This window comes from Nomascus leucogenys, chromosome 12 (assembly GCF_006542625.1).
Source record: "Nomascus leucogenys isolate Asia chromosome 12, Asia_NLE_v1, whole genome shotgun sequence".
NCBI classification, from domain to species: Eukaryota; Metazoa; Chordata; class Mammalia; order Primates; family Hylobatidae; genus Nomascus; species Nomascus leucogenys.
Window position 1 is genome coordinate 46,509,868 of NC_044392.1, and position 23,792 is coordinate 46,533,659.

Here is a 23,792-nt window from a genome sequence, read left to right on the forward strand (position 1 = left end):
TTTTATTTTATGCTTCTTTAGTTAAGAACACCTCATACTTTTCCCCTTGGGATACTTGTTTTTCCAGCTTCTAAGGTTTTCCAGCTGGAAAGTGTTTCTTGAAAATAAGAGGTGGGAGGACTGGTGTGGAGGAGTCTCGGTCCAGATTTGGGTCCGAATCTCTAGAGTTAGGCGTGTTCACCCCGTCCCAGCCACCCTCCCTCTGTGCACTTGGTGCTCCCTCTCGCCCACGTGCCTTGGGAAGTTCCAGCTCATCAGAAGTGGACCCCATCCACTCCCCTCGCCCCATGGAACTGGAAGTTGGACAGAGCAGATCCAGGGACTCCAGCTGATGTCCCCTGTGGTTCAGGACTTGGCATATCTGAAAGCAAAAGGCTGAGTCACGGCTCTTCCCCCCAGTCTGACCCCAGGGAAGTCATAGCAGCAGCTGTTTACCCTTTCCCGTCCTGCTTCCACCCTCCTCACACACCCCCTCTACCCACCAGCCATTTCAAAGATTCCATAGTTAGCCAGGCCCTCAGTGATTTGTCTCTTAAAACTAACCTGCATCACTGCCATGTGACACAGCACTGCCAGGCTGCCACTGTGGCCTGTCGGACTATTAACTCACCTAAGTGAAAGGGCCCAGCATCCTTATACTACTTGAGGGGACAGGCAATCCTTATACTACTTGAAGATGGACACAGCAGGGTGGGATCCCTTGGCACTTCCTTCATGTCCTCTAAAGGGCCAAAATGGACCATTGACTTCTGGCTCAAGCCTTAGGCTCCTTGTTCTTCCTTCCTCTCTCAATCCCATCAGCCCATCATTTTTTCTTATTCCTCAGCCTCCTCCTTCTCTCTTTCCCCCCTTGACCCTTGCTGTTTAGGATGCAACACAACTTGTTCCCCATCTCACTTTCTGCCCAGCTTTACCTGTCCCTGCACCCACCTTCTCTTCTCTTCTCTTCTTTTTTCTCCTCTCTCCTCCCCTCCCCTCCTGTTCCATTGTCTTCTCTTCCTTCTTCATTTTCCCTCCCCGCACCCTGCACAGTCTGCAGGGGCTCAGCAGTCTAGGCTTCAGTATTCCTCCACCACTTTCTGAAGGCTGCTGATGTCTGGCCCCATCTTTATGAGGTTGCCTCTTAATGGAAAAGACCAGGTTAGGTGTCATTACTGGTGACTGCCCTAATTACATCCAGTCAATGGAAAAATGAAGCTGAGAGCATCCATTTAAGTTGGAATTAAGGGTTAAGAACGCAGCATCCTCTAGAGAAATACTCACAAGGGAGTCATGACATCTCTATGTTGAAAGAAACTGGGAAGTGTCATCTAGTCCACTGTCCTGCCTCCAGAGCGAAATTTATCTTCATCATGTGAGACAGATGGTTCCTTAGATAAAACACTAGCTTCTAATTAAAAGCCCCCCCCCCCCCCCCCGCACTCAGCCAGCCAAAGTGTGGGCCATGGCAAGCGCTGTGAAACACCCCATCTAGACCCTGGAAATTTGGAATGGTGGATGATTGATTGTTGTGATTACATTCCCAAAGTAGCATGGTACAGGGAAGCTCCCTCTTCAGGCCTATCGGACCCCAGCTTTCAGGGATGATTTAAGTAGAGTTTTGCCTGGGCCTAGCGAGAGGAGGGAGAATGGAGCCTGGGGAGAACCCTCTCCATCTGATGTTCCATTTTTAACGCTATGATATAGCCCTCTTTTTGGGCTTTCAGCCCAAAGTACTTTTGGAACTCCATATAAAGGAGAGGGATGACACTCCGTCCGGTCGAGGGGAAGGGAGCACACATCTTCCCTCTAGGATGGCTTCTTTTAAGCTATTTTTTGCTTTTGGAGGCATGGCTAAATTGATTACAGCTACAGACCAGGCTGTGCAACTGCCTAGATCCTTTGAAAATTGGGCACAGAGTCTCCTGTAAGTCACAGAAGCTGAAAAAACACAGCCGTCCTCGAACAAAAGAGGAAAATGAGGTCAGAAAAGGAAAGTTCACACAGACTTGGTTCTTTTCACTTTGTGAAAAGGCCAACCAATGTACTGAGAAACACTAGATTGTTTTAATGGGGACCCTTGTGGGAAATGAGGAGAAAGCATTGTGAACTTCAACCACATCGAAACTTCACTCAGGCTAGCCTTTGTCAGCCTGTGGGATAAAGAGAGAAAGAGCTTCTAAAAGAGAGAGTAGGGAATGGATCCACCCATATGCATTCCTTCCAAGTCGGTTATAGATTATAGTACCTTTGAAAAACATTCTTTTCTGCTTCTCACACATTTTGTAAGACCTGATGAGCCAAAAATGTTACTGACAGATTCCTTCCATTCTGGGACCTCAACTGCTAGACTGGGTTCTGTGGCAACTAGAATTACTGTTTGACATATAGGATTCAGTTGTTGGCTTTAATAAGTTCATCATCTCTTTCCATGAGTGGTGGTCAGGGTGGCGCAGGGCACAGCGTGCAGGCAGAGGGCGATGGTCTCTGACAGGAGTCCACTTGCAGAAGGATGGGGCTGACTCCCGCTGCCTGCCGAAGAGCCAGGGGAGTAGTGAGTCTCTGAATTCCCTCTATGCTCACAAGCCAACCAAGAAGCCTAGCGAAGAGGATTTTAAAATGCATTGGGAGAATGTTGGAATGTGCGGGGAATTCCCTGCTTATTTCCCAGACAGTCAAGTACGCACCCAGAGGATTAGGAGAGACAAAGTGAGTCCCACCGTCCTTGGGGCTCAGCAGAGCCTGCTTCCTTGCTCACCCTCCCCCAGGCTCCCCTGGCATGGACCTACCGAGCAGACTAGGATCGCTGTTCCAGAAAATCCCAAGGGTCTGCTGCGGGCTCACTTAAAATCCTCATTTTGATCCAGCAGAAGTGGTGTTGCCTTTAAAATCTCTGCATGATGGTGAATTCATGAGCCTCCTGGGTGAAGGCAGGAAGGAACCGATTCCTTGTGCTGAGTCATAGCCTAAACCTTGAGGTGAAAAGCCCAAGTGTAGAGCAAGCACAGTCACTGAGTGCACGTGTTCTTGCCAACCTGGGTACCCTCTGTGAAACAAGCCCTGGGGAAAGGTATTGCCTCTTCATTCGATTACTTTCAGGAACACTCTCAGCCACTGGCAGGTGTTCCATCCGCACCCCAGCTGATGGCTTACCTTCTTTCCTCCCAGGCCTGCTGGTCTAGAGCTGGCGGTGGGATGGAGACCTGCCTGAGGGAGAGAGGGCCCGTGTGTGCTGGCCCCTCTGTCTTCCGCTGCACAGCTTGGCAGGTGACCAGGTGCTTATCTGTTGGTTAAACCCCCCAAAGCCTCGGCGCCACCCAGCATCCTTCTCCATTGAAACTGGCTAGCTCAGCCTCCCAGAGGTCACGTGTGGAGCACAACCCAAGAGGCACTGCAGACCCCTCTATGGGTCAGGACATCAGAGTCCTGACAGAGTTCAACAGATTTTTGTGGCTTGGTCATGACCAGCCAGAGAGCTCGAGTTCCCACTCCACTCCCAGGAAAGTACCCCTGTGGCCGCCAGGCATGTTGAGTCGCTTATCTTGCCTCAATGATATGTTCTTTCCCCTCTGGTCCTCTTGATGTCCTCCCACAGGGTGCAGGCTGCACTGCCCTTGTGGTGGCCGTGGTGGCCCGAAAGCTGGAACTCACCAAAGCGGAGAAGCACGTTCATAACTTCATGATGGACACTCAGCTCACCAAGCGGGTAAGATGCCACACAGCCATGTCTTATGGGAGACTTAAGGCCACAGTGGAAACCAATCAGAAAGCAAATGGTCCACCTGGTGCAATGGCTCACGCCTCTAATCCCAGCACTTTAGGAGGCCGAGGCGGGTCGATCACAAGGTCAGGAGATCAAGACCATCCTGGCTAATACGTTGAAACCCCATCTCTACTAAAAATACAGAAAATTAGCCGGGCATGGTGGCACACACCTGTAGTCCCAGCTACTCAGGAGGCTGAGGCAAGAGAATTGCTTGAACCCGGGAGGCGGAGGTTGCAGTGAGCCGAGATCGCACCACCGCACTCCAGCCTGGGTGACAGAGAGAGATTCCACCTCAAAAAAAAAAAAAAAAAAAAAAAAGAAGGAAGGAAGCAAATGGTCATGTCGTATGGGTTTGCACCAGGCTTTTAAAGGGTGTGTTTGAGGGAACCCCAGACACAAAATGGAAACAGCATCTTCATACGCCAGGTTCTTGCCTTCTGTTCGATCGCTGTGCATGGTTCAGGCAGCCAAATAATTTTCCTGGTAATTTAATTAATAGCCTACAATGGTATAACCTGCCCCTTTGCCTGATGATACCAAATAAATCACCCAGTATGAGGCAATGTTTTTTGTTTATGCTCAAATATTTTCAGGATTCTCATTAGGAAGGGCAAAACTATATTGAAAATGTACCTGAAACTATAAAAGTATATTGAAAATGTACCTAAGTCTAATCCTTTAAAAAAATCATTTAAAGAATCATTCTATGCTGGGCACGGTGGCTCACGCCTGTAATCCCAGCACTTTGGGAGGCTGAGGCGGGCGGATCGTGAGGTGAAGAGATCAAGACCATCCTGGCCAACATGTGAAACCCCGTCTCTACTAAAAATACAAAAATTAGCTGGATGTGGTGGCATGCACCTGTAATCCCAGCTACTCAGGAGGCTGAGGCAGGAGAATCACTTGAACCCAGGAAGCGGAGGTTGCAGTGAACCGAGATCATGCCACTGCACTCCAGCCTGGGTGACAGAGCGAGACTCCATCTCAAAAAAAAAAAAGAATCATTCTAGCAGAGCCCACATTCCTAAATAAAATTGTTCATCAAAACATCATCATCCGATTTTTCCCTTTTGGGTTTTCCGGGTAACATTTCTCACTTGAACCATTATGAAAGTGGTTATGGAAGATGAAAATCTGAAAATATGCAGGAATGGGTGGACCATTTAGCTGCTGAAAGTTGGACACCCCACTGAATTGTCTGAGACGAAAAGGCCCATTTAGAATAGACAGATATAAGCCTTCCAGAATAACAGCAGGCCAAAGGGCAAGGCAGGAGCTGTTTATTCAAGGACAGCTTTTATGGAAAACTCTTTAGAACTACAGCCTGAAGGAAGGTCAGTAAGATGATTTCCTGCAAGACTGTCCTCTTTCTGAGACGAGACAGAATTAAAACCCTGCGCCCGTGTCTCGGCCTCCACAGTCTTTTCATTTAGGACTGAAGTAGGTTAAGGGACCCACGAGCAACCAAATTTTGATTAGGGTTTTTGAAAGCTAGAGAAAATATTCAGTGATTAATGTTGCACAGCAGCAAAAATGTGTTAGAAATAGAGACAAAGGCAGGAAGGAAGAACAAAAAGAGAGAGAGAGAGAGAATGACAGAGGGAGCTGCGAGCGAGCTCTCGGGGAAGGCAGTGGGAGAGTGTGCAGTGGCCAAGGCCTTTCCAGTTTCTCAGCAGAATTATTCATGGTGTTTGATTGTTTGGTCTTTGATTACATTTACTGGATTCTGTAAAGAGCCTTAACAGACATTAAAAGGAACTGGTGCAGGCAAATATTCTTATGTTGTTGACATTCAAGTGTTTGTACTTGGTACATCATGGCCCTGAGCTATCAGCTGCACCAAAAAAAGCCATGATTTGTCACATCACAATGGCAGTGATTGAAGGCTGCTACCACAGTAAGGCCTGCCGGGAACCCTGCCACTTGGCCACTCTCTTTCAGCCCCCTCTAATAATGGGTGCAAAAGTCATGCTCAGTATTGAGGAAATTATTCAAGTTCTTGAAACACCTAAATGTAAATCCACTTGCATCTATTTTCCTGAAGCAATTTACTGAGGTTTCACTGAATTGAAACTACGTGCTGGAGTGAGGGCAGGGAGATGTTTTGCCTCCAAAGCCTTCTCATAAGCTGTTTACCAAGAGTAGAGACATTAGCAGTCTCTCTGTTTATTCTGGTTTTCTTTTTTAAGCCAAGTGTATTCTTTGTATTTGGTGCTATTCCTTTGTCCTCTCCATTTTTCACCAAGTAGATCAGACGCTAGAGGAAAATAAAGCTGAGGAAAGCCAGCTCCTTTGTATGCCAGGAAAATAAACCATTTTCTGCAATATAATTGTAGAAGATGAGACTGTGGTTGCTAATTTTAATCTTTCAAAAATGATTCCCTAATATCCTCCTCAATTCCACTTCTTGAAAAGTAGGACTGAAAATCAAATCAACAAATATTTATTGCTCATCCATGAATCTAAGGTAGCTTTTTAATCGAATAACATCTCATTTTTCTGAGAACACTTAAATCTTTTGAAATGTCTCTTTAATATCTAATATATTTTCTCAAGGAAATAAACAACACAGGAGGGATGGTTCTTACAGAGAGAAGGTTTTCAAAGCTGGCAGGACTAGAACTTCTGAGGGTTCTCTTACATAACCTTAATGGAAATGAAACTGGATGTGTGCATCCTTGGCCTGCTCTGGTTTGAGCTGACTTTGACCTGCTCACAAGAGAACCCCACCTTTCTTCCCCTGGGGATGCCTGGCCTGCCCTCTGTCCTCTCAAAATGGTCCATTGTATCCAGCTGGAGTGGCTCATTGGTCAAGAAGACGCTAAGCAGCCGGGTGCGGTGGCTCACACCTGTAATCCCAGCACTTTGGGAGGCCGAGGTGGGTGGATCATGAGGTCAGGTGTTCGAGACTAGCCTGACCAACATGGTGAAACCCTGACTCTACTAAAAATACAAAAATTAGCGGCACGTGGTGGCACGCACCTGTAATCCCAGCTACTCAGGAGGTTGAGGCAGGAGAATCGCTTGAATCTGGGATGTGGAGTTTGCAGTGAGCCGAGATCCCACCACTGCACTCCAGGCTGGGCCACAGAGCAAGACTCCGTCAAAAAAAAAAAAAAGAAAGAAAGAAAGACTCACTCTCAGATATGATCCTTAGAAGCTCTTGGCCGGGCGCGGTGGCTCATGCCTGTAATGCCAGCACTTTGGGAGGCCGAAGCAGATGGATCAGGAGGTCAGGAGATTGAGACCTTCCTGGCTAACACGGTGAAATGCTGTCTCTACTAAAAACAAAAATCCAAAAAAATTAGCCGGGCATAGTGGCACGTGCCTGTAGTCCCAGGTACTCGGGAGGCTGAGGCAGGAGAATTGCTTCAACCTGGGAAGCGAAAGTTGCAGTGAGCCGAGATTGTGCTACTGCACTCCAGCCTGGGCAACTGAGCGAGACTCTGTCTCAAAAAAAAAAAAAAAAAAGAAATGCTAAGCATAGTCTGTTCACAACATCTCAGTGAATTCTCAGAGAAAGATCCAACATGAAGGAGTTGACTGTGGCATAATTGCAACCTCTTCGGAGTGGACAATTAGTAGATTTGACAGATAAAACAGTCTCTTACCGGTATATGCAACCTTGATGCTTCAAAGACCTAAGCAAAACGAAAAAAGGAATTGTAGCTATTAATCATAGAAAATACCCAAATTGTTCTAGTGTTTATTCATCCTGTCTTGCTCTAAAGACTGCAGCCTAGACTTTGCCATGACAGCCAGCACTATTTTTTTTTTATTTATTTGTAGGGAGGGAAGAGGGTCTGATAGCACTGGGTAAGAACTCAGTTTCTGGTTTTCTTGAATCCCATGCTTATCTTCTTTCCTTGTATGACTTATCAACTCTGGCAGCAACGTCATTTCTGTATTTAATTCAATCAGATCTTCCCACACTGACTTCACAGTGTCACTGCCATTGTTATTCTATAATTATAACTTATTGCTAACCTCTGGGCTACTAGATAATATGTAAGTACATGATTCACAGAGGGACTGGAAGAAAGATACTAGAGCCCCATCTTTTCTGCCACTTAGTGTTTTCATGTCCCCATCTTTCTGTTTTATGTAACTAAACAGATCCATCACAGAGGCCACTCCCTGGGTGCCACACTCTGTACTCTGGGGGCACCAAGATAGGTAAGAGGTGGTCCTTACCTCCATCCTTAACCTCTGGTGGCTGACTGCCCTCAGAGATCACTTCTTCTTATAAGAGGTAGAGTGCGCCGGCTGCGGTGGCTCATGCCTGGAATCCTAGCACTTTGCGAGGCCGACGTGGGCGGATCACTTGAGGTCAGGAGTTCGAGACTAGCCTGGCAAACATGGTGAAACCCCATCTCTACTAAAAATACAAAAAATTAGCCAAGCGTGTGGTGAGCACCTGTAATCCCAGCTTCTCGGGAGGCTGAGGCAGGAGAATTGCTTGAACCCAGGAGGTGGAGATTACAGTGAGCTGAGATTGCGCCACTGCACTCCAGCCTGGGTGACAGAGTGAGACTCCATCTCAAAAAAAAAAAAAAAAAGGAAAGAAAAAGAAAAAGGCAGAGTGGGCTGCTATGCACACACTTGGCTTGGGAGGCACCATGGACTGGAGATATTTTCTTTGCGTTACCTGCTCTCCACATCAAGCCACAGTGAGCAGAACCTTCAGACAGCACAGTGTGCTGAGGATCATATCTCCTTCTTGCTGCAAGGGTTTCTTGCCCCAAGTAGCTCATCCAAGTACACTTCCCCATGAATTCAATGAGTAAGACCAGAACTAAACCCACAACTTCCCTAAACTAGTTCCTTCTCCTAACTTCCCTGGTGTGCTCCTGACATGGTGTTCTTCCAGACGCCAGGCCTAAAGGCTTAGCCCCATTTCTGACTCCTCTGGGCCCTGGACCCCACAGGGGTCTGAGCACTTTCTGTGTTTGATTCGACCTTGCAGTGGCTGTTCACGCATGCCTGCCTCTCCAGGGCCTCTGCCCCGCCACTCTTGAAGCCGCCATCTTCTGTCTTGCACTATCACAGCAGCCTGCTACCTGCTCTCCTCACTTCGGCCTCCCTTACCCCCGTCATCCTGCACTCCGCTTCCCCATGGATCTCCTTAGACTCTCAGGCTTAGCTCTGAACATATTACTTCCTGCTCAAAAACCTTTAAGTAGTTCCCCCACCTACTATCTCCTGAATGACACTGAAGAAAACTTGTCTTTAATTACAAGCATATGCCAAAGTTTGATCATAATCTTGCTAGAAGAAAATTTTCTTCAGCAGGCTAATTCAAAGATTACTCTTAGTAGTGGTATTTCATAGGAAAAGCAATGGTAGTCATTGTTATGCCAGACATAGAAGGTTTAGCTAAAGGACGGCTAACGGACAGCTGGTTGGGCTCAACAGTGGATTTCCAGAACAAGTCTTCATCTCTTTACAATTGATCAGATAATCAATAGGGCAGTTATCAGGAATGCTAATTCCCCCCCGAAGAGGATTATAAATTACATCACGCACAAGGTTCTGTCCCAGACAGATTGAGTGCAGGTTTTCTTTAGCAACAGTCACAGAAACAATGTGCGTTTAAGCTGGAAGGACCCTTAGGGAAGAGCCACTCCAACCCAGATGAGAAGACGAAGGCCCAGAAAGGGGCGACGGTGAGCCCCCAGCCTATGCAGGATCCACTTTGCTCTCAGACCATCAGGCAGGCAGCTTTAGGGCGGTCAGTTCCTTGGAACTCAGCATGGGGCTAGGGTCCCAGACCTGCTGAAGAGAAAAGCCAGCTTAACTCCACCCTAACTGAGTATCACATAAATAGCATTATAGAATTACCCACCACCACCACCCATTACCATATTGCTACAGGGAGAACCTCAAGCTCCCTCTTTGAACAACGGAAGTACATCTCCTCTCTGTCCACCCAATTTCCTGCCAGCCAGAGAGGTGGAGCTCCCACTTCTAAGTGGTCAGTGAGGGCCTCCGGGTGAGGCAGGCAGAGAAGCCTGCAAAGGGAGTGTGGAATAGAACAGGGGGAGGAAAAAGAGGAGGTGCAGCAGGGTGATGAAAGAGAGGGCAGCCGGGGAAGCCAGAGCAAGTCTGTGGGGTGGTGATGAGGGGAGAGTGGGCTTGGCAAATGGGAAAGAGGAACCGGCCCCCTTCTCTTGTCCTGTGTGTAATGGACACCTTCAGTCAAGGGCTGGCTTGCAGGTTCTCCGATAGTGATCTGATCATCACTCAGCCTAGTTTCAACCTGTGTAACTCCTTGAAGTTATGCATTGCATAACAAGTTTCAGTCAATGATGGTGCACATATACCAAGGTGGTCTCAGAAGGCTATAACAGAGCTGAAAAATTCCTCTCCCCTAGTGATTTGTTACAGTTGCCTACAGTACAGGAATGTGCCATACAGGCTTGTAGCCTAGGAGCAATAGGCTATACCATACAGCCTAAGTGTGTAGTAGGCTGTACCATCTAGGTTTGTTTCAGTACACTCTGTGATGTTCACACAGTGAAGAAATTGTCCAAGATGCATGTATTTAAATCACACCCACCGGCCAGGCCTCCCTTTCCCCGTCTCCAACCTCCAAGTAGAATACTTCTCTGGCAAGGGTTCCTGGCAGCATAATGGGCATGCTAGTGATTTCTTCTCTAGGGGGCTCTGCTAATGGGACTCCTGGAATTTCCCAGGGCTCCTGGGGCTGCTGGAGGCTTAGGGTGCCCAAGAAAGGTGCTCCTTTCATCCCCCTTGTACTCCTGCCCCAAGCATTCTTGCTGCAACCGACAGCCCCTCTGTAATAGCAAGTAGCAGGCTACCTGGGCAGAGAGGTGGCCAGAGCAAGTCATTGACTTGGGATGCTATGGCCAAGAGCTCAAGGAAGAGATGTGTGTTCTGTTGTATGTTTTCTTGCGGGCTGGGGAAATTAGAGGGAAGGAAGCTGACATTTATTGGAAGGAGAGAATATTAACAAAGGTATTGAGGCATTTGGCCAGGATCTGTGCTAATGTTTTAAGTATATTCTCATTTAATCAACACAGTAATCCCATTTCACAGATGCAGGTAGTACTTGCATCACTCACTAGCCCCGGACCCTGCTTTCTTGTTGTGGTTTTTTAAGCGCTTATTACCTGATGCTATAATACAAATTTCATACCGTCTTCTCTGCAAGATTGTAAGTTCCATAAGGGCAGGAATGTTATTGATTTGTTCGCTGTGGTACTCTCACTTGCTAGAACAATGTCTGGCCCGTCATAGGTGCTCATTAATTGTTCCTCAAATGTATAAATAAAGGGAGTCTCAGAGAGTTCAGTAGTGGGTCCAAGGTGGAGCTCATGATCACATCTATTTGTCAAGTTTTTCTGAAGGTTAATGAAACAGTGCAGACATACGGGCTTAGCACAAAGCCTGGCACATAGTAAGCACTCAGTATATGTTAGCTGTCACCATAATTTGCAAGGTCTTCATTGGACCACTTTCTTGCCCAGGCCCATTAATCTTACAGCCCTTCCTAAAGTAGATCATAGAGCCCATTCTCTGGTCCCAATCAGAGTGAAAGCAATTTTTTGGTAGAGAGTTTCTGGGCTTGCAGAAAACAATCAGCCAATTTGTTTATGGGTTTTGGAGGCAGGACAGCTGGACTTCCATTCACAAAGGGTCCTCTCCTAACCATCCCCAAACCCATCCGATTGTGGCCAACCTTGAGCCACTCTTTCTGGCTTGCTGCTTTCATCTTAAGCCCTGCCCTCTCGCACTGCCACACCCTGAGAGTGTCTTTTGGCCCTGGTGCCTCTGCCCACCAGGAGAGGTCAGGTGGTACCCAAGCCTCCATCAAGGAAGGGTGCATGGAGCCCTTCAGAGGCTCGGCAACTCTGAGGAAGGGCACGTGACCTCATCTGCTCCCGACCCCAACAATACTTAGATCAATCAACCAGGTGAACTGGAGGGAGACCCTGGCCACAATAGCATTTACTGTCCACCTGGGAAAGCACAGTGCAGTTAAAAGCCTATTTCTTTTTCTCTCGCAGATATTGATCTACTTAGCTTTGTGCCAGGCTGTTTGCTGGTAATTAATTTCAGAGTCAGTGCAAGGGCTGGCAGTTAACATCACTTTCCCGAATGCACAGAGGCCTCCCTCCAAACTCATAAAGATGATGTGACGGCCTCTCTCAGCTACCCGGGCCGTGCTGTGACTTCGATATCTTACATTTGGGCTGACGTTAAGTGCAGGACCTGGACTCCGTGTTCTGTCACATTGCTAAGTGAGGGCCATGATGATTTAAAAAAAAAAAAATCCAATGTTCTTTCCAATTCCTTGATCCTGGAAAACAAGAAATGATTTTGTTTGTCTTTCCTTCAGTCCACATGAAAACCTTCTGCTCTTCCTGGACCTGGCTCTTGTTTTGACTTTGCCATTAGCTCGCTGTGTGATTCTGGCTCTCACATCCCATCTCTGAAGTGGTTTCCTCGTATGTTCAATGAGGGGTTTGAGCTAGATGATTTTAACTAGTATCTGTATGGTACTTTATATTTCATGTAGCATTCAAACCCACGCTGACTCAGTTTGCCATTTATAATGGCCTACTCGTGGTCTGTGTCTCGGTTTCTTCATCTGTAAAATGCGGATAATGTTAGAACCTCCCTGATGGGGTTGTGGTGAGGAGTAAAGGAGCTTAGACATATGAAGTACTCAGACCTGTGGCTGCACCTGGTAGATGTTAGCTGTTGCTGCCAGCACCATCATCACTGCCTCATAGGAGCCCTCTTTATTTTTCCCATCTTATAGATAATGAAGCATTTGCTCTTAAACTGCTTAATAATTGACAGAGAAGGGATTCACCTGCAGACTTTCCAGTTTCCTTGAGGCTTTCCTAAGAGGCTAAGTGCCTAGGGAAACTGAAGAAATGACACATCCAATTGCCTCCTTTCCCTGCAAGAGGAGGGCAGTAATATTAAATGTGTGCTCTGCAGAGAGCAAGGCTTCCCTTCCGTGCCGCCTTTTTTGCCAGGAGGCTGCTGTTCACTCTAGTTCCCTGAGCAGAACCCCAGAGACCATGGTGTCCTTTCCTGGACATCCACCGTTTCCAACTTCCCACCACAACCTGCTTCCTTTCAGGCAAGAAAGTACTAGAGGCGGGCAATTAAGTCATTTAAAACTATTTTCACAGTGGATCTTTACTGAATTTTTAAAAAGCAATATTTACATCCCTTAGACATTTCTGAGAAGACTTAGCTGTTCTTTTAAAAACATCACCTCAGCGCCAATGAAAAATATAATCCAGCCTTAGTAATAAATTTTTAAAACATACACAAAAGTTATCAGCCTGCAAAACAATGTTTCCTAGCCTTCCCACACGTCTCAGTATTTTAACAACGTCCCATCTGTTGATGTCAATCTGAAGAAGCAGGTCTGTATTCTCTAATTTTATTAAAATCCTTTCTGGCTAGTAACCTGATTTCTATTAGGCTGGCCTACTTATTTCCAGGCCCCAGGCCTGTGGACCCATGCCAGTCTGCATGGCTGACAGAAATGGGGATGGTTAATCAAAAATCTGCTTAGCATGTGCTTAATAAGGAATGTTTTCTCTTGCTCTTGTTACTAATTGCTGAAGATGTCTGTGTTTGGATTAAAACTTTGTCCCCTGCCATCTGGATGCCATTGATATGTCTCAGCTCAGTCGTGAGCCTGGTGATATCAGTGGTTTCCATGTCAACAGATGACAGCATCATATGTTGAAATGTGTGATTGCAGTGCACAGTGAAGGAGCCAGCCTTGGGAAAGAGGAAGCTCTGGTTTCACACCTAAATATCTTCACTGATTTTCAGACATTGCTCTAAAATTATTTCCGTTTTGTGCCAATTACATTTACATGTACAATTGCAGTGCAAATGTTTTTGGCCATTTGGGAAAGGAGACAATGGGCTTGTTGGTACCTATAGTTCCAATCAGTGAGAAAGACATTTTCTCAAAGAAGTCTTTTAAAATCTCCAGCTGATAGGAAATCTGTTTAATCTCTGAATCCAAGCAATGTACCGTATACACTAAGTGGCAATCTCAGGTAAAACTCGGAAGTCTGCATGTAAGGGCAGCAATGGTATATTGCTAGCTATTTTCCGAGGGGACCCCGGGACTCAAGGTCTTGCTCATGCAGCCTGTCTAAATATAGCATCAGCAACAGCAGTCAACAGATAGTATTGAAATAATCAAGAAGAAAGAAAGGAAAGGAAAGGAAAGGAAAGGAAAGGAAAGGAAAGAAAGAAAGAAAGAAAGAAAGAAAGAAAGAAAGAAAGAAAGAGAGAGGGAAGGAAGGAAGGAAAAAGAGAAGGAAGGAGGGAGAAGGAAAGAGAGAGGGAGAAGGAAAGAGAGAGAGAGAAAGAAAGAAAGAGAAAGAAGAAAGAAAGAAACAGAAAGAAAGAAAAGAGACAGAGAAAGAAAGAAAGAAAAAGAGAAAGAGAGAAAGAAAGAAAGAAAGAAAGAAAGAAAGAAAGAAGAAGAAAGAAAGAAAAAGAAAGAAAGAAAAGAAAAGAAAAGAAAGACCCTCCAACTTCAAGCTCTGGTCTGCAGTGTCCAACACAAGATTAAGAACAGATGAATTTTAATCACCTTTTCTTTTCTTTTTTTTTTTTTTTTTTTGAGATGGAGTTTCACTCTTGTTGCCAATGCTGGAGTATGGCGTGATCTCAGCTCACTGCAACCTCTGCCTCCCAGGTTCAAGCGATTCTCTTGCCTCAGTCTCCAAAGTAGCTGGTATTACAGGCATGTGCCACCATACCTGGCTAATTTTGTATTTTTTGTAGAGACAGGTTTCACCATGTTGTCCAGGCTGGTCTCCAACTCCTGACCTCAGGTGATCCACCCGCCTCGGCCTCCCAAATTTCTGAGATTACAGGCGGGAGCCACAGTGCCCGGCCTTAATCATCTTTTCTAGGAGTTCCGTGATTTTGGTTAAGAAAATAGATCATTACAAAATCGTTTCTTTATGAGGTAGACTACAGCAGCAACCACAAAAATGAACCTAAGAAAATGAACCTGATAGCAGCCTACTTTATTTATTCTTCCTTAGATCAAGAATGCTGCAGCCAATGTCCTTCGGGAAACATGGTTAATCTATAAACACACAAAGCTGCTAAAGAAGATTGACCATGCCAAAGTGAGGAAACACCAGAGGAAGTTCCTCCAAGCTATCCACCAGTGAGTATGCCAGAGCGGTTCAGCCATCAGATGACCAGATTGGGAGTGGCGGGACTCCTACAACTCTGTCAGTAGCACAGAAGCAATCCATTCTGTTCCACTCAGCAAGTGGAGTGGTGAACTGGGTCTGATCACTCACTCACTGCACCAGCCACATGCCAGGAATTGGGCAGGCTGCTATGGAAGGTAAAAACTAGAGTAAGAACCTCGAAGAGCTTTCACATTCTACACACACACCCCACGCACACCACACATCACACACACCATACACACCACACACAAACACCACACACACACACACCACACACACCTCACACAAACCATACACACACCATACACACCACACACACACACCACACACACCACATACCACACATCACACACACCATACACACACCATACACACCACACACACACCCCACACACCACATACCACACATCACACACACCATACACACCACAAACACCACACACCATACATACCACACACAGACACCACACACACACCCCACACACACCTCACACACACCATACACACCAGACACACACCACACACCACACATCACACACACTACACACACACACCACACACATCCCACACACCACACATATACACACCACACAAACCACACACAAAATCCACACACATGCCACACACAGAACACACACCACACGCACATGCGCACACACACACACACCATGCATTGCAACTCAAATCAAAACAAACCGTGGCTGATTCTTTCTGTGATGGAGGAGTTTTAAAAAGTATAGTGGAAAAGCAAAGGATGAAAACACTTATTCTGATGGACAGGTTTGGGGAACCCCTGAAAATTTCAGAATAAGGCACTCAACATGGAAGGCGCAGCCCAGGCATAGAGGCAGGGAAATGATCTGGGAATAGCAAGAAACCAGTGACTGAAGGTGAGCATGCGTGGAGACAAGAGTTTGCTTTCTGGGGGGATGTGACAAGCCCCTGGAAAGAAAAAGCCTCAGTTGTTCCCCAGGTTCACGGTCCCCATACTGGGTTCCAAAATCAGAGGCAGTGGTAGGGCTGGAGGATCTGCTGGTGGGGCTAAACCTTTGCATGGACTTGAAGGGCTTGCCTGTTACCATTCTTCCCCACAGGCTGAGGAGCGTCAAGATGGAACAGAGGAAGCTAAGTGACCAAGCCAACACCCTGGTGGACCTTTCCAAGGTGAGTGGCAGCGTCTGGAGACATCCCCTAGAACACGCAGACACTGAGTCTTCTCAGGCTCACCTGTGAGTCCTGGCTGGGTTCGCACTGGACAGCGCGGGACCAGGCAAGCAAAGAAAAATTTCTGCTTGGTTCAAAAATACCTAGGCTCAAGTTTGTTCCATTTGCAATCTACCGGTATGTCTTGTGGTCTTGTAAAACTTGGTGTTTATTTCTTAAGTGAAATCGCTCAGGTGTGTCTTTGCGTGAAATTAATGAGCTGACTAAACCTTTTCCGTGTCATTTTATGAGCTGCACATTGAGGGACTTCTGAGGTTGGGCTTGAGTTTGCACGGCTGTGAAGCATGCTAGCAAGGACCAGACGGTAACGATGGCCATACTAACTGCCCAGGTCACACCGGTTTGCTGTAATACTTGGAAGTTCATTTTTGTGCATCCTCCAGTCCTCACTAACTAGTTTTTCTGGCCTCAAATTGGTGGCAGTGGTGTGTGTGGGGGGGTGCATTTCTTTACTTCTCAAGAGGCAGGTAGCCTACAAGGAACATGAAGATACCCAAAAAGAGAGCCCTCTTTTGAGAGCCCTATGCCGTAAGGCTCGCCATCACTCTGCCACTGTTTCTGGCCCTGAGCTGCCATAAATACTGTAAAGACACTCTCTCCTCCTGCAAATCACCCAGGTGAGGGAGCTGAAGGCCGCACTGCTGGCAGAGCCGAGAGTCGGTGCCACTGAAGAAAGGGCCTCCCCTCCTTAGCCCCCTCTCCTCATTGCCTCTTGATAGGAATTGTATATTAAGTGTACAGCCCAGGGCCAGGCTGGCAGAACATTCCAGCAGATGTCAATTATCATAATGGAACACATTCCCTGGATAAGCAAGAGAAACTCCCTCAGGCGCATTAAGCAGCCTTTGAAAAGAGTGCAATCAGAGAAATCACTAGTTGTCGTGCCACATGCAGGTGCCTTGTTTAATAAAGGGATTGAACCAAAGAAAGGGCCTCCTAAACCTGTGAGGACTTCAGTCGGGGAGTAAGTGGCTTGGCACACTTGGGGAGCAGCCTCCAGGCCTGCGTGCCTTTGGAGAAGGGCGTTCACGTGGAGTGCAGGGTGGTTCCTAGGAGCCAGGGGTGGGAGTGGAACGTGGGCCTGCAGGAGAGAACTCCCTCAGGTTTTTGGGTGTGTTGGTTTTAATATCAGAAACCCGCTGGAACCAGGTTTAAAAATGGAGAAATCTATTCTAAGGATATAAGGGAGTCTCATTCCAGGCAAAACCTCAAAGGAGACATGTGGCCAGACTGCAGGAAGGAAATGACTCGAACTAGACCTAGGCAGCCCCCACAGCCAGGAGGTCTCTCACCATTTCTTCTCTGTCCTTCTGTTCAAGTGACTGCTTCAGTTCTCTCTCCCTCTCCCTGTCTCTCTCTTCCTCTCCCTCTCCCTGTCTCTCTCTTCCTCTCCCTCTCTCTTCCTCTCTTTCTCTCCCTCTCTGCCTCCTGTCCCCATGACAGACTGTAACAGGCTCCAATTCCGAGAGTACATATGATAGTTTTAGCCACAGGTAAAGACTAATTGGCCCCCTACTAGTCTTAATTCTAAATTCTCAGAAGAGAGGAAATGATTGGCCAATTTGGGCCACATATCCACCCTGGGACCAATCAGCATTGGCCAGGAAGAGGGTCATGTGGAGCAAACAGGGCTAGGGGCCCACCTGTGAGCTTCAGGAATAGCCCAACAAGATGCCCCAGGATGTTTCTTCCATGAGTAGCAGTGTTTCCTGTCTCTCCTCTCACCTTGCAGGACACGCTGTGACTGATGTTCCCTGGGGACATCAGGCAAACCAAACTTTCAAGCCTGCATTTCTGCAGTGCCACCCACAGCCTCTTGGAGAGATGGGGCCCACAGAGCAGACGGGGTGAAGTGAACCCCTCAGTGAACTGGAAAGACACTCCTGTGAATTGGGTGGGGGAACTAAGCCGTAAATACCCCAGGAGCAAGTTACCTGGAAAGAAAGAGTGTGCAGGAAAGGGTTAAGGGAAAAATCTGCAGAACCCCTGTGGGGAGAGCTGAGGAGGAGATGAACTCTGCCATTCACCCAGTCTTTGTCTTTTCCCCCCAGGAGACTCGTCCAAGGTCCTGGCAGCAGCTTAGCACACTTCACACTGGTCCATATTCCCCCTGGCATCCTGTCACCAAGCAATGGAACAGGGAGAGACAATAACGCCGTGTTCTCTCTCTTTTCTGCCTTTGTGCTGTAGCCTCCCAACTCAGCGCCTTCCCACTCCTGCCCTTTGCTCCTCTCTAAATTAAGAATATGGCATGTGGCCTCCACATATTATGTCTGTATTGAATTGCTGTCCTATAGGCTGGCAGAGCTGGGAGGGCTTGGAGTCTTTCCCCGATTGCTTCAATTACTTCAATTGAAATATAAAAATAATTCCTACCATCGGAGGCTCAGGTGATCGAATAAGATGATATCTGTGAAAATGCTTTGTAAACTGTAAAGGTTTTGCAAATGGTAGTTCTGATTATCAATATAGATGAGGAAACCAAGATCCAAAGGAACAAAGTGACCATCCCACGGTCAGGCAGTTGGTGAGCACCAGCACGGGGGCCACAACCCAGGGTCCTGGACTCTGAGTCCAGAGCTCATCAGGGTGCCCCTGCGGTCAAATGAAATGGGTGATGTTGCACATTCCGCGAAGAATGTGCGCCTCGAGGAGGTTCTGTCATGTTGATTAATAAAGGGAGTACTTTCACTTCTAAAGTCGCCCTGTCCTCCAAGGGCATCCACAACACGGTGTCCTGCTTTGGCAACAGCAGAGCTCATGGGAGCGGGGCCATCTCCATGCCACCTCGTGACCTTTCCTTATGCTGCCCCAGTGAATTTCCTCATGGGGCCTGGAGTCTGCTTGGGAGGCCTCACTGCATTTTGCGCCCCTGTTCCCCTTCATTCTTCTCTGGCTTCTCACGTCTTCTTTTACTCCTCTTTTTTCCTCTCACCTTACTTGCTGCTGCTTTGGTCCCTGGAGCATAAACTGTTTCCATATCTTCCTAGAGTAACCTGAAATTTCACATGAAATAGGACTGGGGTGTCACTGGCAGATCATCAGAAACCCAAAGAGCCACAGTACCTCAGGGATGACCAGGCAACCACCGGCCTGGCTCTCTGCATTGCCGCCCCGGGAGCCTCACTCCCTGACACATGGGAGGCTGAAGACGCTTGTGAATCTTGTTCCCAAGTCTGATGTACACAGCCAAGATGGCATTTGCTAATTTGCTGGGAGAAAAATATCTGTTGCATAGACTGGGACTCTGCAGACCAACAAGGGGGCCACAGGATGTTGGGCAAGGAGCACTGGTAATCAGCCGGCACCCCTGGAACACCGGGAGTCAGTGCTGAGTGCAGGAGGGGTACTGGGGAGCTCTGAGGGGAGCACCCTCAGGACCCCTGCCGAGGAGTGAGGGCAGGATTGGTCAGAGGGAGGGTTTGAACTGTGATACAGTCAACAAAGACCTCAGCCCTTCAGAGTGGCCCTTCAGGGATGTCCCACCCTGAGGCATTGTGGATCAGGCAGGGGAAGGGCCACACCTCAGCAAGGCAGCCCCCTTTGGCTAAGCACTGTGCCTGAGAGTTCATTCACTTTACATCCTGTCTGCTGTGTTAAAATAGAGGTTGGGAGATGTGCAATAATTCCTAACTGTGTATAGTTATTATTAACTCCAATTTTATAAGGCAACCGAGATTGAGAGAGGCCAGGCGCTTGGCAGAGGGCACACTGTAAGTGAGCTGCAGATGTGTACTTGAGCCCCGGCCTACTAATTATACACCCACTGCACTGTCCATTCCCCACCACCGTCTTCTCTGGAATCATTAGATGCCAGCAGCCATGTGAGCTGAGAGGTTGTGGCCCTGTGAGAACACGAGACAGTTTAGAGACTCACTTTATTTAAGAAAAAAAAAAAGGGGCCACTTTTTTCCCCTTGGTGCATATTTTCTAATAAAATGCTGTCATTAATACTCATTACTTTTGTAATAAGAAAACAAAAATGTGCACACTTCAGCATCCCCGTCCCCAGGAAAGAAGCCTGTGTCCTTCCTTGACCAGATCAGCTGGTGTGGAAGTGGCTCCTGTCATACTGTGGAGGGCGTTTCATTTCTCCCATTGCAGATTCCCCTGTGATGACCTGTCATCTCCCTGTCTCTCGCCTCTCTCTCTCCACACAGATGCAGAATGTCATGTATGACTTAATCACAGAACTCAATGACCGGAGCGAAGACCTGGAGAAGCAGATTGGCAGCCTGGAGTCGAAGCTGGAGCATCTCACCGCCAGCTTCAACTCCCTGCCGCTGCTCATCGCCGACACCCTGCGCCAGCAGCAGCAGCAGCTCCTGTCTGCCATCATCGAGGCCCGGGGTGTCAGCGTGGCAGTGGGCACCACCCACACCCCAATCTCCGATAGCCCCATTGGGGTCAGCTCCACCTCCTTCCCGACCCCGTACACAAGTTCAAGCAGTTGCTAAATAAATCTCCCCACTCCAGAAGCATTACCCATAGGTCTTAAGATGCAAATCAACTCTCTCCTGGTCACTTTGCCATCAAGGAACATTCAGACCAGGGAACGGAAAGAAGAGAGACCGAGCTAATTAACTAACTCATGTTCATTCAGCGTGCTTGGTCCGACATGCCTTGAAACCAGAAATCTAATCTCTGTTTAGGTGCCTCTACTTGGGAGCGGGAAGAGGAGATGACAGGAAGCGACGCCTCTGGCAGGGCCCTTGCTGCAGAGTTGGTGGAGAACAGAAATCCACGCTCAATCTCAGGTCTTCACGCGGGGGGTGGGGGTCAGATGCACTGAAGTAGCCAACAGCGAAGCCAGTCCAGAAGAGGGGTCCACTGGGAGGAAGGGTCGTGTCAGGCTTGGGGGATGGGCTCTTCGCCATGGAGGTCTTTGAACACACCTCTCTCCTTTCCTTTTGTCTACGGAAGCCTCTGGGTGACAAAAGTAAAAGAGAGCTGCCCACAACTTGCCAAAACAGATATACCCAAATCAGACTGAGAAAAAAAAAAAGACACAGACAAATAAAAAGCCAGATTTTCCACTTGATATTAATACCCACATAAATCTGTGTGTTTGCAAACGTGTACATGTACACACATACACATCCCACATTCGGTTCAGGTCCTTTCTTATTTGAGCTTAATCCAAATAAAAAGGGACTTGACACCTTACCCTGCATACGATAGGCACCCCTTACATGTGTGTTGAGTTGGTCTGAATCTGAACGTGGGGTGCTTTCAGTTCAGGTAGTTAGCTAGTTCTGGCCACATTCTGAGTTTCACTGAAGATGCAGATCCCTTCAGACATAATGCACATTGCTTTGTCCTGGATATGCACCTTGCTTGATTTGAAATGGATGCCAAGCCAAAATTGTTGGCATTCAGGAAGGATAAGCAGGCTTCTAAAAATAACAACATCTGCAGAGTTTTCTTCTTCCATCCAAACAAGCTGTGTTTTGATGGACCACATGACCAGGTGTATGTCTGTATGTGTGGAGGGAGAGGACAAGAAATTGGGCGTGTGTGTGCAGACATGCACAAACAGGAGCAATCCAATAACACCTTAGTGAATAGAAATATGGTTTGGGGATTTGCTGAGCTGTATTTATCCAGCAACAGGTTTCCAGCCCCAGATGTTAGGAGTGCAAAAAGGCCAAGTGCCTCACTTGTGAGCCTCTGAGCTAGGAGGAGAAGTGATGAAGAGTGGCCCATGTGGTCCCTTCTACCTGACCTTAAGTCATCTCAAAATGAAATATGGTGAGAATAAAGGGAACCCTTAGGGAACCTTGTGGGTAAGGTAAATGGACATGGATTTGTCAGTAGCCTGTTCCTACTGTGCCATGTTAATCTTGGTGCGAAAAACTATTCCAATACATCTCAAACTCCAAGAGACTTCAGAAACGTCAAGATTTAGTGTAGTGAGAGGCACAGAAAAATGTTTTCATTGCTCCATAATCTGACCACACGTAACATTTGTGACGTGAAAACCATGACTTTCTCATTCTGAGGTCTTTGGTTTCTGCCTGTGGGAAATTGAATGGCACTGTATGGACTATTTCATCTGTTGATGGTAAAACAAAAGAGTGATTTTTTTGCTTGTGGTTGTCATCTTGGGTTTACTTTTGTAAGAAGACATCATCACCATTCTGAAGGCAGTGGCTTGGCATGGAGATTTTTCTTGTGTAGCACTAGGCCTGTTCTTCTAAAGACAGCACAAGGTAGACAATTGTAGAGCCAAGGCCACTTTTTCAAGAATATCTAGTCTCTTGCTAAACCTCTTCTTTCTCTCTTGCTATTGCTGCTGCTCTTTTGATGGTTTATAGTCTTAATGGCTTGCCTTGATAATTCCTTTGAACACTTTCATTAGTTGTTTTGCATACCAGAGATGCCGCACCTGCTGTTGGCTTATTTTTTTACTTGTTCTTTTAACTGTTGATTATCTGAACGTTTCCCCTCCTCCTTGTTTCATGTCCCAAGAATGGTGCTCCTGTTTTCAGTGACAGTTCAGCTGAACATGTAAGCAGATGTGTAAACAGATGAAATAACCATGCAGTTTCCTTGTGGCATTAGTTCCATTTCACAAAGTGAAGACCACTGGTGGGCTGATCTGAGTGTGCCAATCCTGATCATTTAAACCTACAGCCTTCAACTAGTGATTCCTACTCACCGTTTTCATTCTGCTGTAACCCTGTGATATGTGTGCGTGTGGGTGTGAGTGTGGGTGTGTGCACATATAGAGATTTAGTCTTAATTTCAACCAAATGACATGCAAGATTCCACTGCCACTCTTCCTGGCCAAAAGTGTGCACAGACTGTGATTTATTCATTGTGGTCTGCGAATAATTCTTCTTTAACCCATCATTGATGCTCTCACTTAGGTAAACCCTAAAGACCAAACTAGCAACACTAGTCAAGGGAGTGATTGGAGTTATTACTGGTAGCAGTAGCCACTGGCATCCTAGAAACACATGGACATTTGTAGCATGAATTGACCTATTGGTAGTGCAATAGCTATACATGATTTTTATTCTTGGCAAAAGAAAATGCTTCAAAAAAAAAAGTGATCGAACCTGCACATTGATCCTGTAATAGCAAATGGAAGGCTATTTCTCTGTACTAGCATTTCAGCTTTATGTGGGAAAGTTACCCGTTCTCCTGCAAGTACAATCAACCCTTGATGACTTAAGTATTAATTATTCTGGGTGTAGCTCACCCAAGTTTTCTTCCTACATCTTTTGGCTAATTCCACCACACCTCAGCATCACAGTCAGATGGGAAAAGGGGCAGGTGGATTCTCATGTCATGCCTTCATGTACCTTATTTTCAAGTTTTGTGGTGGAGGAGGTTTAATTATCTGCTCAAGAATCTGGTATACATAGCCAGGTGCGGTGGCTCACGCCTGTAATCCCAGGACTTTGGGCAAGGCAAGAGGATCACCTGAGGTCAGGAGTTCAAGACCAGCCTGGCCAAAATGGCAAAACCCCATTTCTACTAAAAATACAAAAATTAGCTGGGTGTGGTGGTGGGCACCTATAGTCCCAGCTACTTGGGAGGCTGCGGCAGGAGAATCACTTGAACCCCGGAAGTGGAGGTTGCAGTGAGCC

At 47.0% G+C, this 23,792-nt stretch overlaps 1 protein-coding gene across 1 annotated transcript in view; it reads left to right on the plus strand.

Annotated features, from left to right (window-relative positions):
• Positions 1-21,187, plus strand: part of KCNN3 (potassium calcium-activated channel subfamily N member 3) — a 162,261-nt gene extending 141,074 nt beyond the window's left edge. Inside the window, exons 5-8 of the mRNA XM_030824400.1 lie at positions 3,575-3,685; positions 14,812-14,939; positions 16,065-16,134; positions 20,355-21,187. Coding sequence (XP_030680260.1) covers positions 3,575-3,685; positions 14,812-14,939; positions 16,065-16,134; positions 20,355-20,651 — 606 coding nt within the window. The 3' untranslated portion in view covers positions 20,652-21,187. The remainder of the gene's footprint in view (positions 1-3,574; positions 3,686-14,811; positions 14,940-16,064; positions 16,135-20,354) is intronic.
• Positions 21,188-23,792: the final 2,605 nt, after the last annotated feature.